Source organism: Somniosus microcephalus, chromosome 18 (genome assembly GCF_052327205.1).
Source record: "Somniosus microcephalus isolate GS21.2 chromosome 18, FLI_Smic_1.0, whole genome shotgun sequence".
Taxonomy (NCBI): Eukaryota; Metazoa; Chordata; class Chondrichthyes; order Squaliformes; family Somniosidae; genus Somniosus; species Somniosus microcephalus.
In genome coordinates, this window is record NC_141004.1 from 48,623,731 (window position 1) to 48,638,989 (window position 15,259).

General features: G+C 43.2%; 1 protein-coding gene across 8 annotated transcripts in view; it reads left to right on the forward strand.

Moving 5' to 3' along the window:
* Positions 1-15,259, forward strand: part of LOC147105264 (neuron navigator 1-like) — a 632,986-nt gene that overhangs the window by 135,063 nt on the left and 482,664 nt on the right. For all 8 annotated transcript variants that reach the window (XR_015081721.1, XM_086011440.1, XM_086011441.1 and 5 more), the window contains one exon: positions 11,424-11,526. Coding sequence is in view for 7 of the 8 variants with exons in the window: in XM_086011440.1 (XP_085867566.1) it covers positions 11,424-11,526 (103 nt within the window). In the remaining variant the exon portion in view is untranslated. The remainder of the gene's footprint in view (positions 1-11,423; positions 11,527-15,259) is intronic.

Genomic DNA, 15,259 nt, shown 5'->3' on the forward strand with positions numbered 1-15,259 from the left:
TTTTGCCAATCACCTTAAATCTGTGCCCTCTGGTTATCGACCCTTCAGCCATTAGAAACCGTTTCTCTTTATTTACTCTGTCTAAACCCTTCATGATTTTAAACACCTCTATCAAATCTCCTCTTGGCGTCTATGCTCTAAGGAGAAAAACCCCAGCTTCTTGCATCTATCCACATAACTGTAATCCCCCATCCCTGGAACCATTCTAGTGAATCTCTTCTGTACCCACTCCAATGCCTTCACGTCCTTCTTAAAGCGTGGTGCCCAGAATTGGACACAGTACTCCAGCTGGGGCTGAATTGGTGTTTTATGTCGGTTTAGCATAACTTTCTGACTTTTGTACTCTATGCCTGTATTTATAAAGCCCAGGATCCCATATGCTTTATTAACTGCGTTATTAACCTGTCCTGCCACCTTCAAAAATGTGTGCAGAAACACCACTAGGTCTCTCTGTTCTTGCACCCTCTTTAAAATTGTACCATTTAGTTTGTAATATCTCTCCTCATTCTTCCTACCAAAATGTATCATCTCACACTTCTTTCTGCGTTGAATTTAATCTGCCCTGTGACTGCCCATTCCATCAGCCTGTCTATGTTCTCCTGAAGTCTATTACTATCTTCCTCACTGTTTACTGCACTTCCATGTTTCGTTTCATCTGCAAATTTCGAAATTACATCCTGTATCACCAAGTCCACGTCATTAATGTATATCAAAACAGCAGGGTCCTAGTACTGAACCCTGAGGAACACCACTGTATGCCTCCCTCCAGTCCAAAAAGCAGCCATTCACCACAACTCTGTTTTCTATCCCTTAGCCAATTTTGCATCCATGTTGCTACTGCCCCTTTTATCCCATGGGTTTTGATTTTGCTAACAAGTCTGTTATGTGGTACCTGTACTTTATCAAACACCTTTTGAAAGTTCATATACACAACATCAACTGCACTGCTCTCGTCCACCGTTTCTGTTACCTCATCGAAAAACTCAATCAAGTTAGTCAAAAACAATTTGCCCTTAACAAATCCATGTTGGTTCTCCTTTATTAGTCTATACTTGTCCAAGTGGCTGTTAAATTTTCTCCTGGATTATTGTTTCTAAAAGCTTCTCACCACCCACGTTAAACTGACTGGCCTGTAATTGCCAGGTTTATCCTTCTCTTTTTTGAACAAGGGTGTAACATTTACAATCCTCTAGACCTCTGGCACCACCCCTGTATCTGAGGAGGATAGAGAACTAGCAGATAGAGAAGGATGGCCAATAGAATTCCTGTAGATTCTATTTAGCAGCGCTTAATTATAGTTCACTCACTAATATCCACAGATGGCAGTTTTAACGAGGCATAAATGGCTGTAATTGTGAAACCCAAGGACACCATGAAATACACAATGAAATCCTTGGGCCAGAAAACAGCTACTTGTTGCAACTACTAAGCAGACCTCACGTTAAAGAATAGGAACCAACATGGCTGAATGGACCAACCATGTAGCGCCTGTTTTAAATAGGTTTTCAGCTCCACCAGTGCTCTTTAGGGGCTGAGACCTGCAATATGGGGCATTTTTCAGGTCTTAATGAGGTTAATGCACATATGCATCCCCACAACGTTATAATGTGTGGTGGGAACACAGCAAGCCTCAGGTTTCAGTGCAGGTTATCTGTACTCGATGGTTAGGAGCATTAGAGGTGCCGGCCATTACATTATTGTCCCATGGTGTGTGAAAGGAGTAGGCTTGACTATCCAAATGGTCTTTTCCTCATTGCACTCTTTCTTAATGTTCCAATGTAATTAGCTCAACAGTGATGGGACTGGTCATTATTTTAGTGTGTGCATGTGATTTTTCTCTAGATTATTTTTCTAACCAAATCAAGGCTAAAGAGAAGCCTTTCTGGAAGGAACCTGTAATGCTGGATTCTACAGCACTGCTTTGTCTTGTATTGGAGACCAATGAGAAAAATTGAAAGTTGGTGGTTTATTGTCCATAATGGGCTTGGGGAGGGGAAAGACTTGATCTTGAAACAAATACACGAACTTTGCACAGTTCCTTTATACTTATGCAGGAAGACCTGCTTAAGATCAACTCTGATATAATCAATTATTTCTACAGATTGGAGCAACAAAATTCAATCTTCTTAATTCGCAACCATTTTTTTTGGTTAATTGAGTAGATTTAGTAGGGTTTCAGTCTGTATTCAGTTACAGTTGAACTACCTTGGAATTTTGAAATTTCTCTTTCTATGATTGGAGTGTTCTTGCAGATTAGTTAGTTTACGTTGATGGGAAGCTGAAATTGCTGTCCTTTGGCACAGCTGACCTAGTAAGCTACCATAATCTTCATGTGGTGCTTCAGATTTTTGCTTTATTTTCAATGGCACAATATCAAGTGTATGCTTTTAATTATTCTTTAGGAACTTAATTATAATTCCTTGTATAAAAGTAATGAAATCAAATGTAAAAGCAATGTTAGTAATATATTCATTATCACAATTGATACATTACTGTTCAAATGTATTGCACATTTTTCTTGTTCTGTATTACTGTGGATAAATACATTATTAAAGCACTGCAGTAACCACATTGCTATTAAAAGATACAAGGGTAAACTTTCCTATAGTTAATGGCATTGCTGTCCAGCTTCTTTTCTCCACTACCAACTGTCACCTTAAACCCCTCTCTCCTGCTCCGCTTACCCTCACCTCCAACAACAGATGTGAGGAGCTCATGGACTTCTTTGTCACTAAGATTGAAATCAGCCATGAACTTGAACTTTTCTCTAGTTTCTCTCCCATCTCCCCTCATGCCCTCTCCGAGCTCATCTTGTCCATGACACCCACCTCTTGCTCTCTTGACCTATTCTCTCTAAACTGCTGACCACCCAGTTCCCTTCTTGGCCCACATGCTAGCTACTATTGCACATGGTTCGCTCTCAGGTACTGTCTCACTCCCTTTCAAATCTGTCATCATTACCACCATCTTCAAAAAACCTATCCTTGACCCCTCTGTCTTCGCAAACTATGGCCCCATCCCCAACTACCTTTTTGCTCCAAAATCCTTGAACATGTTATCGCCTCACATCTTTACAGCAACTCCATATTTGAACCCCTAAGATTTCTGCCTTTGCCACAGCAGTGAAATGACCCTAATCAAATTCACAAATTGCACCCTCTGTGACTGTGACTGTGGTGCACTACTCCTCCTCATTCTTCCCGACCTGTCTGCAGCCTGTGACGCAGTTGATCACACCATACTTCTCCAACGCCTCTCCTTCATTGTCCAGCTGAATGGAACTGTCCTCATCTGGTTCCACTCTTACCTATCCAGTCACAACCAGAGAATCTCCTGCAACTTCCTCCAATTAAACATCAGGAAGACTGAAGCCATTGGCCTAGAAATTCGGTTGGTAGCGCCAGCGATTAGCGCCTAAAGAGCCCGAGAATTGGGGCGTTACCCAATTTTCGGGCGGGCGCAGTGAATATAGCGCCACCTCCCATATTGAGTATCCTTTTAGCGCCGGCGCTAACTCTTTTCGCTCACCCATGGGCGCAGGCAGATCATGACGTCATTTCAGTGTGCAACGCCTTTTTGGCGCCCCAGACCGGATATTCGGTGGCGCCCGTAACCTTTTCACCTGGCGCTATTAGTGACAGTTGGATGGAGCGTTCCCAGGCACTTCTCGGACTCGGGGGCGCTATTTAAAGGGGACAGCACTGGTATAAAAGCTGCAGCCATTTGGGCTGGCCATTCTGATCGTTGCTGGAGAGAGTTGCTGACCTTCTGTTGGACAGTAATTTTCTCATTGAGCCTTCGGAGGCACTGGCACTGGCAGCTTGAGGGCCCAGCTCCCGAGCTGGTGATGCAGCATCTGAAAGCAGGGAGGCGGAAGAGTGGCTTTAGCAAAAGGACAGCTTGTCAGCAAGGGATGCCAGATTGCGGCAAGGCTATGACATGGGTCCACGGTGAGAAAGCATGCTGGTGGGGGGAACAAGTGGAAGGAGACAGTTGTAAAAGGTGAGAACCTTACCATCGCTGTCGACAATGGGGTCGGCAGCTGCAGTGGTTACAGGACCACTCAGACGTCCTCCAAGAATCTGGTGGACTCTCTCCTCGAGATCCGTGAGAGTGACCACTTGCGGAGGTCCTCTACCGGTGCGAAGCTGGTCTTTGCCAATCCTCGCCAGCTTGGACTGCAGGGGAAAGGAGGGGAAGTTATGTTACATGATGCCCTGAGTGATCATCTCATGCCCCCCATGGTGCAAGAGCCCTTACATGACGCCTTGAGTCAAATGTGCATGTGTGTGCCCAGAAAGGGCCATGGGCGCTTGCTGGTAGATGGCCAATGGGGCACAGCCCACCCTGTAGCCATAAAGTCAAGTGCAAATGAAGGGATGCAGAAGTTTGCAGAAACAACACTCACCCTCACGACCAGAGTGAGGTCGTTGAATTTCTTTCTGCGTTGGACAGGGCTCCTGGTCACCATGCTGCTGGAGTTGACCCTCTGGCATACATCCCTCCAAGCTCGTCGGTAGTCCTTATGATTCGGCCTCGTGCCATTGTTTGGGTAGAGAACATCTCACCGGCGCTCCACTGCGGCCACCAATTGCTCCAGAGCCTCGTTGGTGAAGTGCTCTGCTCTCTGTCTCACCTTCTCCATCTGGTCCAAGTTTTTAGCGCCAGAGAAGGGCCTGCGCCGATTCTGAGGCCTGCATGGCGAAGAGTGTGGATGCTGAAGCTGACTGACCCACCCCTTTAAGAGCTGGCCGGCGCCTGGAAGTCTTGTGGTCATCAGTAATTGAGAGCACTTGCGCTGCACCCGTCCGCTCCGATATTGGGTTGCGCCGGAAGTTTAGCGCCTTCGGAGTCTCGTGTAACGCCTGAATTCACGCCTCAATCCCCTTTAGGGGCGATGCAACCCAATATCGCGCCAGGCGGCGATAAGTTTCGTCTGGCTATAAACTTTGCGCAGCGACAGTTCTAACGCCTCAAGCGGGGCTATACCCAATTTCTAGGCCATTGTGTTTAGCCCCTGCCACAAACTTCGTTCCATTCATCTTCCTGGTCACTTACTCAGGCTGAACTAGACTGTTCGCAACCTCAGCATCCTATTTCACCCTGAGCTAAGCTTCCAATCCCACATCCTCTCCATCACAAAGACCGCCTGTTTTCACCTCCGTTACACCACTCGTTTCCGCCCCTGCCTCAGCTTATCTACTGCTAGAACCCTCATCCATGCTTCTGTTACCTCCAGTCTCAACTATGCCAGTGCACTCCTGGTTGATCTTCCATCTTCCACCCTCCCAAAACTTAAGCTCATCGAAAACTCTGCTGCCTGTATTCTAACCCACACTAAGTCCTGCTCACCCATCACCCCAGTGGTTGTGACCTACATTGGCTCCCAGTCCAACAACATCTTAATTTTTAAATTCTCATCCTGATGTTCAGATCCCTCCATGGCCTTGCTCCCTCCCTACCTCTGTAACCTACTCCAGCCCTACAAGCCTCCACGAACTCGGCACTCCTCCAACTCTGGCCTCTTGTGCATCTCCTACTCCTTTCACGCATCCATTTGCCGTGCCTTCAGATATCTAGGCCCTAAGCTCTGGAATTCCCTCACTAAAACTCTTTCTCTCTATCTTTCTTTTTTCCTTTAAGACCTCCTTTAAATTTGCATCTACAAACAAACTTTTAGTCAACTGTCCTAATATCTCCTTCTTTGGCTTGGTGTCAGTTGTCTTATTGCGCTCCTGTGAAGGGCTTTGAGATGTTTCCTTATATTAAAGGCACTATATAAATGCAAATTGGTGGTTAGAATTTGAGGCAGAAATTGTACTTGTCAGATCTCCACCTATATTTCACAGCCCAAGAACATTTGCTTAAGTATGACTTGAGGGCAGGAAGCTCTTGGTGCAACATGTATTCTGCTGCATAATGGCCATGTGTGGTAATCCTTCAGAGTACTGTATGGTAGAGTAAGTGGCAGTAAACATGAAAGGATCATTTCCTGCTTCAGCCCTCCCAGCGTGAATCTTCACCTGCTGGGAGAATATATAAGCTAATTAAGCGAATTCATTCATTTTATATGCATTATTATGGTTGGAAATCGAGCACCGTGCCCAAAGCAATTTTCACTATGTGCTCCCAGCAAGTGAGACTCCATACCAGAAGTGTAGAAGTATAAGATTACCATATTGTGCTACGCATACTTCAGAGAGCTAATTAATATAAGGTAATCTGAACATACAAAATTGATGGACAGGAAAAGACCAGCCAGTCCATAAAGCCTGCCCCACACCTCAATGGTCAAAGCATCATGATTAAACACTTGTACGATAGCAAAATACTGCGGATGCTGGAAATCTGAAATAACAACAGAAAATGCTGGAAAAACTCAGCAGGCCAGGCAATATCCATGGAGAGAGAAATAGAGTCAACGTTTCAGGTCGAAACCCTTCGTCAGGATTGAAAAAGCACAGGAAATGAAACAGATTAAAAGGCCAGTTTGGGGGCTGGGAAATGGGGATAAGAGAATGAAAGAGAAGTGAAGAGACATTAAGAGGTATTCAAAACGAGACAAGATGGTGATAGGACTAGTGGAGAGACAAAAGACGGCTCTAGATTAGGAGTGAAATGCGTTGGCAGAATGAGAGACAGCTGCCATGTGGGAGAGAAAAAAAGGGGGAAGGGCCAAAACAAAGGTGTGGATAAAAAATATATGTAAAAATGATTAAACACTTCTTCCCTTCCACCCCCGTGGCCCCCCCCCCCCCGACCACCCTATCCCCGCAGCCATGTAATGGTAGGTGGACCTACATTGGCTGACCTAGTGAGGTCTGTAAACTTTCTCATTTGCTGTTAGCTCTTCTGAGTGTTTCACTCTGTATTTAATTGCATGGCTATCTCCTCTCAAACATTCTGTGCAGCGCACCTGCATGGCCGGTGCCCTGTGGTGCCAAATATTGCCGTCCTTCTCTGCTGCACTTTCTCCAACAGCACATTTACAGAACCTTCAGTAAATGTGTGGGCTTGGGATGATTCAGCACATCTGTTTGCCATTGTTCTGCACTTGAAGTGCAAGAGATTTGATAGGGAAAAACATACCTCCCCTTTATGTTGTAAAGCCTACAGTAGCATTGAATTTCCCATCCAGCCAAATAATAAACTTCCAAACAGAGGCATTCTCCATGTCAGGAACTCTCTGACATTATAAAGACTTTTCACTGGGTCAGCCCTCCTCCAAACCATCATTGCCACCTCCTGCCTGGCCTGACATACAAACTGGAAAATCCACACTATGGAATGGCTCACACCACAAACCTGCCCACAATTCAGCATGCAGGTCTACTCGATGAATAAAATTGATGCTCTCATGGCCATTAAGATGGATGGTAGGGAACTGGAAAATACACACTGATGCAGTCATGGATGTGCTTCTGGGGTCAAGGTTAAGCCATTTATTTTTCAGTACAGTAGAGGAAGTATCTGTATTGGTCTATGTTGCTCCTAACTTAGGTATGCTTAATGGATGCCCAAAATGGGCACACATTCTCTTCCCCATGAATCCTTCATCTTGATTAGCACAAAAGTAGAAAAGCAAAAAAAAATTGAAATATGTTGTCATGATAGTATATAAACTGAATTGCAATGACACATGAGAAATGTCCAATGTTATATCCAGAAGACTTTTTTATACCTGATAATCTCTAAATTATAGGAGTAAAATTGACTTAAAGCATTTATTTTAAACTTCAATCTTTTAACGTGAGATAGTAATCCAAAATATTGAATACATCAATAGTCTATTACTCATTGCCTGTGTACAGAACAAATCATCTCAGAAATATTTTTTAAATAGCAGCTAAAACCAGTGGCATATGAGTAGTGCTTTGTTAATCAAAAACTAAAACGAATTCATATTATTAGCTTATTAAATAGAGAGCTTCTGCCTCATTAGTAGCAAATTTTGGTCAAGATACTTTGCCCAATTTTATCCATCGCCCTGTTTTTGTTTAAAAATGCAGCAGAGGACATCATTGGGGTTATTGCCTTGAAGGAGCTACTGAGCTTGACTGTTGGGGAGCTGAACCGCCATTGGTAGCAATGCAGTCGTAAATTCAGAGATAATTCAGCATCAACTGTATAAATTAACTCGGACCCCTCACTTTTTGGGGTCAGTAACCTTTCAAAGACAGTGCCTCCAGTAATCTCATCAGCAATTGCTGTTCAAACAATCGTTCACAAGATCAACTGAAATAGACAACAAAGGGATGTTGTTATCATAATTTCTTGTCATCGATTTTTTGAATCTATATCTTGGAACTTCATGCATTATTTGGGCACGATTTTCGTGGGGCTCAGAAGGCGGGTTCGGAGGCGGGTCAGCTGTTAAAGTCGCAATGATTGACGGAGGGTTGGAAATCCGATGCAATCCTGCCTCCGTGTGAGTTTCCAAAAGTGTCGGGTCTGCGAATTCAGAACAGAGCCGACAGCAAGCGGCGGGTGAGGGATTAAAGACACTTAAGTCCTTGTTAATTGCTATTTTGACAGTCTTTTCCTATTTTCCCACATTTTCAACGGGTTTCACGACGTTCGGAGATCACATCAGGTAAGTATGTCGAGATGAAGGGATTATTACTAGTCCTAGCCCCTTTAGGGCTACCCCAGATCAGGCGTATTCCCCAGACGTTCACTTTCAACTATAGTTTGAGGTAGCCGAATCCTAAAGACGCTTAATTGGATTTAAAGGTCCAGACTATCTCTCCCTAAAGGAAAGGAACAACCTCAAGGTGTTACCGTCCTCCAGATAACACTTTTAATAAGTTTAGCTAGACTGTAACGTTCTGGATATTATGAGGGTCCGGAAAACTCTCTCAGAATTCTGCAACTCCTCACCAAGGAGCGGACAGAGATTGAGTTTGCAAGTTTGATACAGAAGTATTACGTGAGACAATTCTAAAAATATATAGATTTATTAAAGAACTGACATGCAGTTTACAGTTGGCGATTCAATCACATTAACAGTTCCAAATACAAAAAGCTTACAATTCTATTATTAGAGATCCTTATTCTCAAATCTTATCTTCGCTAGTTTTACAGTTCTTAGTTTATTCCAAGATTTCCACCAAAATCAAATACAATACCTTGATCCCCGAGATACAAAGAGTTGAAGACTTACAGAGCTAGCTCTGAAGCCGAGAATCACTTTTCCCCTTTACAGTGAATCTGTCATCCCATTTGAAAGTTCAATTTTTATATCCTTTCTCAGTGGTATGTCCTTTGAAGTTTTCTTCTGATGTAAGCTAATTATCTCTCGTCATTTTTCTGCTGACCCCCACTATTCTTACAGTCAGTTCAGCTGGTAGCATTAAGAATTATGTCACCACCTTTAGGTATTCGAAGCTTATCATAAAAACGGTGTGACAGCAGATGTATCTATTTGATGTCATTCTTACCAAGGTCTTCTGTTTGTGTCATTTTACGATGTGTAAATTAAAAACACCTCAACCGGGTGCACCATTGTCTTCTTTCCAAGGCTTCAGACTATCAGGAACCTCCAACTTCCTGTTTCAATAAGGTTATTGATTCAGTGTCAACAACTTATCTTATCTCAATAGCCTGAATGCTGTTAACAATACAGCTTTTCATAGCCAGGTTTCTAGATTTCCAGACCTAGTTTGTCATGTTTTAATAAGGCTAGAATTATTTCATAGAATGGTGTATTTTTCTGAATATGGCTTATTCCTTCACGGGGAGTAGCGGCGAGCTGCATACTTCACAGCTGCAACTGCAGTATAAAAGCTGAACTCTCACATCTGTTCACTTTCAAATGTCAGAGGTTGCTGATTTCAGGATTTGAAAGACACATTTGATCTGTCCTGAGGCTGTAAGTGTGTGGTGTTAACTTTATATGCACTGTCACCTCCTTGGAATCACCTCCCTTTATTGACTGAATGCTTATAACATCTCATCCTTAACTGCCATATATAACAGCAGAATGTGAACGCTTTATACTCTCTCATCCTGGTCCTCCCGACATCCTCTGACTCCCTCCACAAGAACATGGAGGGAGTCATCGTTGAAACGGAGAGCTGCCTTTTGTCTCTTTGCAGACATCGTGGAGACCACAAGCACTCTGGAGCATCAAAAACAAAGTGAGATCTAATTGTGAAATGGCCCCCTTAAATACACCTGCTGCAAACACGTCATCAGAGCAGCTCAGCAGACCCGCACCTTATGATCAGGACGGGTAATGCGCACGGCGGGTTTAACGAGCCCAATTAACAGAAAATTGTGTCAGCAGACCAGCTGGAGCTGGGAGCGGGACCGGACCCGCCGACTATCAGTCCCGCCGCCAACCCGCCTCAGCTAGGAAAACCCAACCCCTTGTATTTAGTATGCCTTGATATGTAGCCTCCTTTGTCTTTTTGAAAAACATGAAAATTAAACTGGGTTCTAGTAGTGATATTTTGCCTTTAACCGTGTAGCATAATTTATCAACTGATTTTAATTGTTATCATATGTGCAAAAACAATTTTTTGATGTTGATCCACCATCTAATTTCAACATTTGATTGCACTCTATATCACACATCCACCTCCAGGGATCATGTTGGCTGTGGACTTTTACATAACTGCTTGCAGCACTGTAGTTGGGGGATGGAGTTTAAGTGGGGTAAAGTGATGTCAGTTTCTCCTCCCTCGAGCTTCACGCCGGTGTCCCAGCTAGCAACCAGGCTGGTAACAGCCCAAACTCATTCAACTGACACAACTGAATTGATGTGGCAGGCAGCCTTTGGCTTCAAGCTTCCCAGCCATCTGGCAAGGAGTGACGACCCTGGCTCCTTTTGGCTACTGGCCTGACTTATTTCATTCCCACATTTAAAGTGTGTTTCTTAGTGTGAACATTATAAAACAGAAATCAAACAACTGTGTGGAATCATGAACCATTCCATAATTTTAAAATACATAGTGAATAAACCAAATAGCCTGTAATCTTCTATTTTTTGTTTTTGTTATTAAAATCTACTGGATCCCAAAATGTTTGATATCTTGAATCTAATATAGCATTAACAGTAGTCATTCAAAATTGAATTTGTTTTGATCTGTTTTTGATATCACGACTTCAGCATTTCGTTTCGTTCAGTCTTGACTTTTAATTCAAGGTGGTTACAGACTTGGGGGGAGATGGGGTGCGGGGAGGAAGGTTGGTCAATTCATCTAATTGTAACCAGTTTTTGAAAGGTCCTATTGGTTTCTCAGCAGATATCTTTATGAAGCATCTTATTTGCTTTCTTGTATACACACCTGAAATGTATTAGCCAGAAATAAATGTTAATATTTGACTAATCTTGACCAATTGCAGAGCAGTGTAGAAAAGCAAGGTTGCCAATGAACAAATTCATATAACCATTTCATTTGTCTTCTTTTGATTAAAAGATCCAGAGACACAGAGGAAAAGAACTGTTCAGAATATCGTAGATCTTCGCCAGAACCTGGAAGACACCATGTCTAGCCTGAGAGGATCCCAGATAACCCATAGGTATGCCTTAAATTTATTTAAACAAATATCTTATTTATAATCAGAACAAAAGAAAATTATGTTTGTGTTTGTTTGTGTCTATGTATGACTTTACCTGTTTTCGGCTTTCGCTAAAGGTTGAAAAAGCTTACAAATTGGTACTGTATTACCAGAGGGTTCTGGCTACGTATTTGCTAAAAATTCATATCTTGATACATGTTACCTTCAGACATTTCAGTCCCAAATCATGCATGACAACTTCTTAGTTGATGAGAGGCCAAAGCTCATTTTATTACCTTAAGCTTAAAAAAGACATTCACACAATGATGATAAAATACTCACTGTATCTGTCAGTAACCCCACTTAGGAAGCAATGAATTGTGCTCCAGAACTAGCCGCGCCTCTAGCCAAGCTGTTCCAGTACAGCTACAACACTGGCACCTACCTGACAATGTGGAAAACTGCTCAAGTATGGCCTGTCCACAAAATAGCAGGCCAAATCCAATCTGGCAAATTACCGCCCCATCAGTCTACTCTCAATCATCACCAAAGTGATGGAAGGTGTCGTTGACAGTGCTATCAAGCGGCACTTACTCACCAATAACCTGCTCACTTATGCTCAGTTTGTTTCCACCAGGACCACTCAGCTCCAGACCTCATTACTGCCTTGGTCCAAACATGGACAAAAGAGCTGAATTCCAGAGGTAAGGTGAGAGTGACTGCCCTTGACATCAAGACAGCATTTGACCAAGTGTGGCATCAAGCAGCCATAATATTGAAGTCAATGGAAATCGGGGGAAAACTTTCCACTGGCTGGAGTGGTATCTAGCACAAAGGAAGATGGTTGTGGTTATTAAAGGCCAATCACCTCAGCTCCAGAACATCACTGCAGGAGTTCCTCAGGGCAGTGTCCTAGACCCAATCATCATCAGCTGCTTCACCAATGACCTTCCCTCCATCATAAGGTCAGAAGTGGGGATGTTTGCTGATGATTGCACAGTGTTCAGTTACATTCGCAACTCCTCAGATAATGAATCAGTCTGTGCCCGCATGTAGCAAGACCTGTTCAACATTCAGGCTTGAGCTGATAAGTGGCAAGTAACATTCACGCCACACAAGTGCCAGGCAATGGCCAACAAGAGAGAGTCTAACTACCTCCCCTTGACATTCAACGGCATTACCATCGCTGAATCCCCCACCATCAACATCCTGGGGATCACCATTGACCAGAAACTTAACTGGACCAGCTACATAAATACTGTGGCTACAACAGCAGGTCAGAGGCTTGGTATTCCGCTGCGAGTGACTCACCTCCTGACTCCCCAAAGCCTTTTCACCATCTACAAGGCACAAGTCAGGAGTGTGATGGAATACTCTCCACTTGCCTGGATGAGTGCAACTCCAGCATCACTCAAGAAGCTCGACATCATCCAGGACAAAGCAGCCCAATTGCTTGGCACCCCATCCACCACCTTAAGCATTCACTCCCTCCACCACTGGCGCGCTGTGGTTGCAGTGTATACCATCTACAAGATACACTTCAGCAACTCGCCAAGGCTTCATCGACAGCATCCCACAAGCCTGCGACCTCGACTGCCTAGAAGGACAAGGGCAGCAGCCATATGGGAACACCACCACCTCCAAGCTCCCTTCCAAATAACACACCATCCTGTCTTGGAAGTATATCACTGTTCCTTCGTTGTCACTGGGTCAAAATCCTGGAACTCCCTCCCTAACAGCACTGTGGGAGTACCTTCACCAAACTGTGCAGCGGTTCAAGAAGGCGGCTCACCAGCACCTTCTTAAGGGCAATTGGGGATGGGCAATAAATGCTGGCCTTGCCAGCGATGCCCACATCCCATGAATGAATAAAAATAAAAGAAACCACCTGTTTGGTTTCAGAATAAGCATGTGCCTGATTGATTTCTGCTCTCTGCTTGATAAGGACAAAGCTACAGTATTGCCATATTTACTTGTAGTCACCCTCTTATCATGTGTGGCTACGACTGTGATCATAGGTCATATCTTTTCCTGAATCCAACCAAAATAGGGAAAATTCCTCAATCCTTAAGCAAGGCAAGGATGGCCACAGACTCTCCCCTTTTTATTGGATTACTAGGTTCACCAGCTAGAAAAGTGGGATTAATGTCAAGGAATCGGACAAGAGGTAAGACATTAATTAACAGACATTACAAGATGGCATAAGAGCTACCCTTCCACACATTACAACATGGCTTGTTCTGCTACATCTTACAATATAACTTCATGGCAACATTGAAACTTATAAAATTCTGACAGGACTGGACAGACTAGATGCAGGAAGGATGTTCCCAATGGTCGGGGAGTCCAGAACCAGGGGTCACAGTCTAAAGATAAGGTGTAAGCCATTTAGGACAGAAATGAGGAGGAATTTCTTCACCCAGAGAATGGTGAACCTGTGGAATTCTCTACCACAGAAGGCAGTAGAAGCCAATTCATTAAATATATTCAAGAAGGAGTTGGATATATTTCTTAAGGCTAAAGGGATATGGGGAGAAGGCAGGGACAGGGTACTGAATTTGGATGATCAGCCATGATCTCATTGAATGGCGGAGCAGGCTCGAGGGGCCGAATGGCCTACTCCTACTCCAATCTTCTATGTTTCTATGCTACATCTTACCTCTCTGACATACTAGACTATCTACCATATCTTGAACAGGATAAAACAAGGGTGGAATTTGTCTTTGCTGAGATCAAGGACAGTTGACTGGAATAGCTGATGAGTATGTTTAGATACTATTGTACTCCAGCAAGACTTCCAACCCACCACAAACCACTTCCTTTAGCACTGACCAATCATATTATTCTGTTTTGCTGTTGCCAACAGCCACTCTGGCACTTGAAGCTGACTGCCTTTAACTAGCTAGCTGCAGATGGATTTTGTATTGACACTAGTGTTTCCACACCCACCAACCACCCCCCCCCCCCCACCCCTCCCCAACACCAGGAAAAAAGAGACATAAACTAATGTTTTGGAAATAATGATTGCTTGCACCTTAAGCAATTTCACCTGAATATTCAAAAAAGATTTGCAGAGATCAAAGTTGACAGTAACTTGAGGCAGACAGAGCAATTAAGTCTGGCTACTAACTTGCTTACATTGGAAACCTGGTTAGTTTGTTGTTTTTGTCATATGAGCAATGCTTATTTTCATAGCAAATCATTAAATTTTTTGAAAGAAGGACAGGAACTTGTCTCATACTTACGTGAGGATTGTAACTGGCTTTAGAAGTGCAACCTTCCAATCAGGAAGACTAAATCCAGTTACGTATATTTAATCATGTGATTCGAGGCACACACATTTTTGGGCAGGCAAATCTGATGAGTAGGTAACTTGATGGGCTAACACTTTTTGAAACAATTTATAATCAATTTCACCAGACAACAAGCAAAATCATTTTTAACTGAACAAAATTAAGCTTGTTGTCAGATGGAAGGTGTTTTATTTTGCAAATGAATTCAGTGACCAGAATCACTGGCTAGAATGCTCCATTCCGCTTCATGCATGATGACAGCTTCACTGTTAAGTCAAATTTGTGACAAAATCATTGCTTATGGAATGTGATAAGTAACTCTACTCTATTTAGCTGAAGTGATTTAAAATTACTGGAAAGATGTTATTACTCTCTAAATCTCTTTTGCCTGCTTTCAGAAGTTATGTATGTTGAGCATGACAATCATTAAACCATTTTCAGTCCGAATGGTTTTGGTGCAT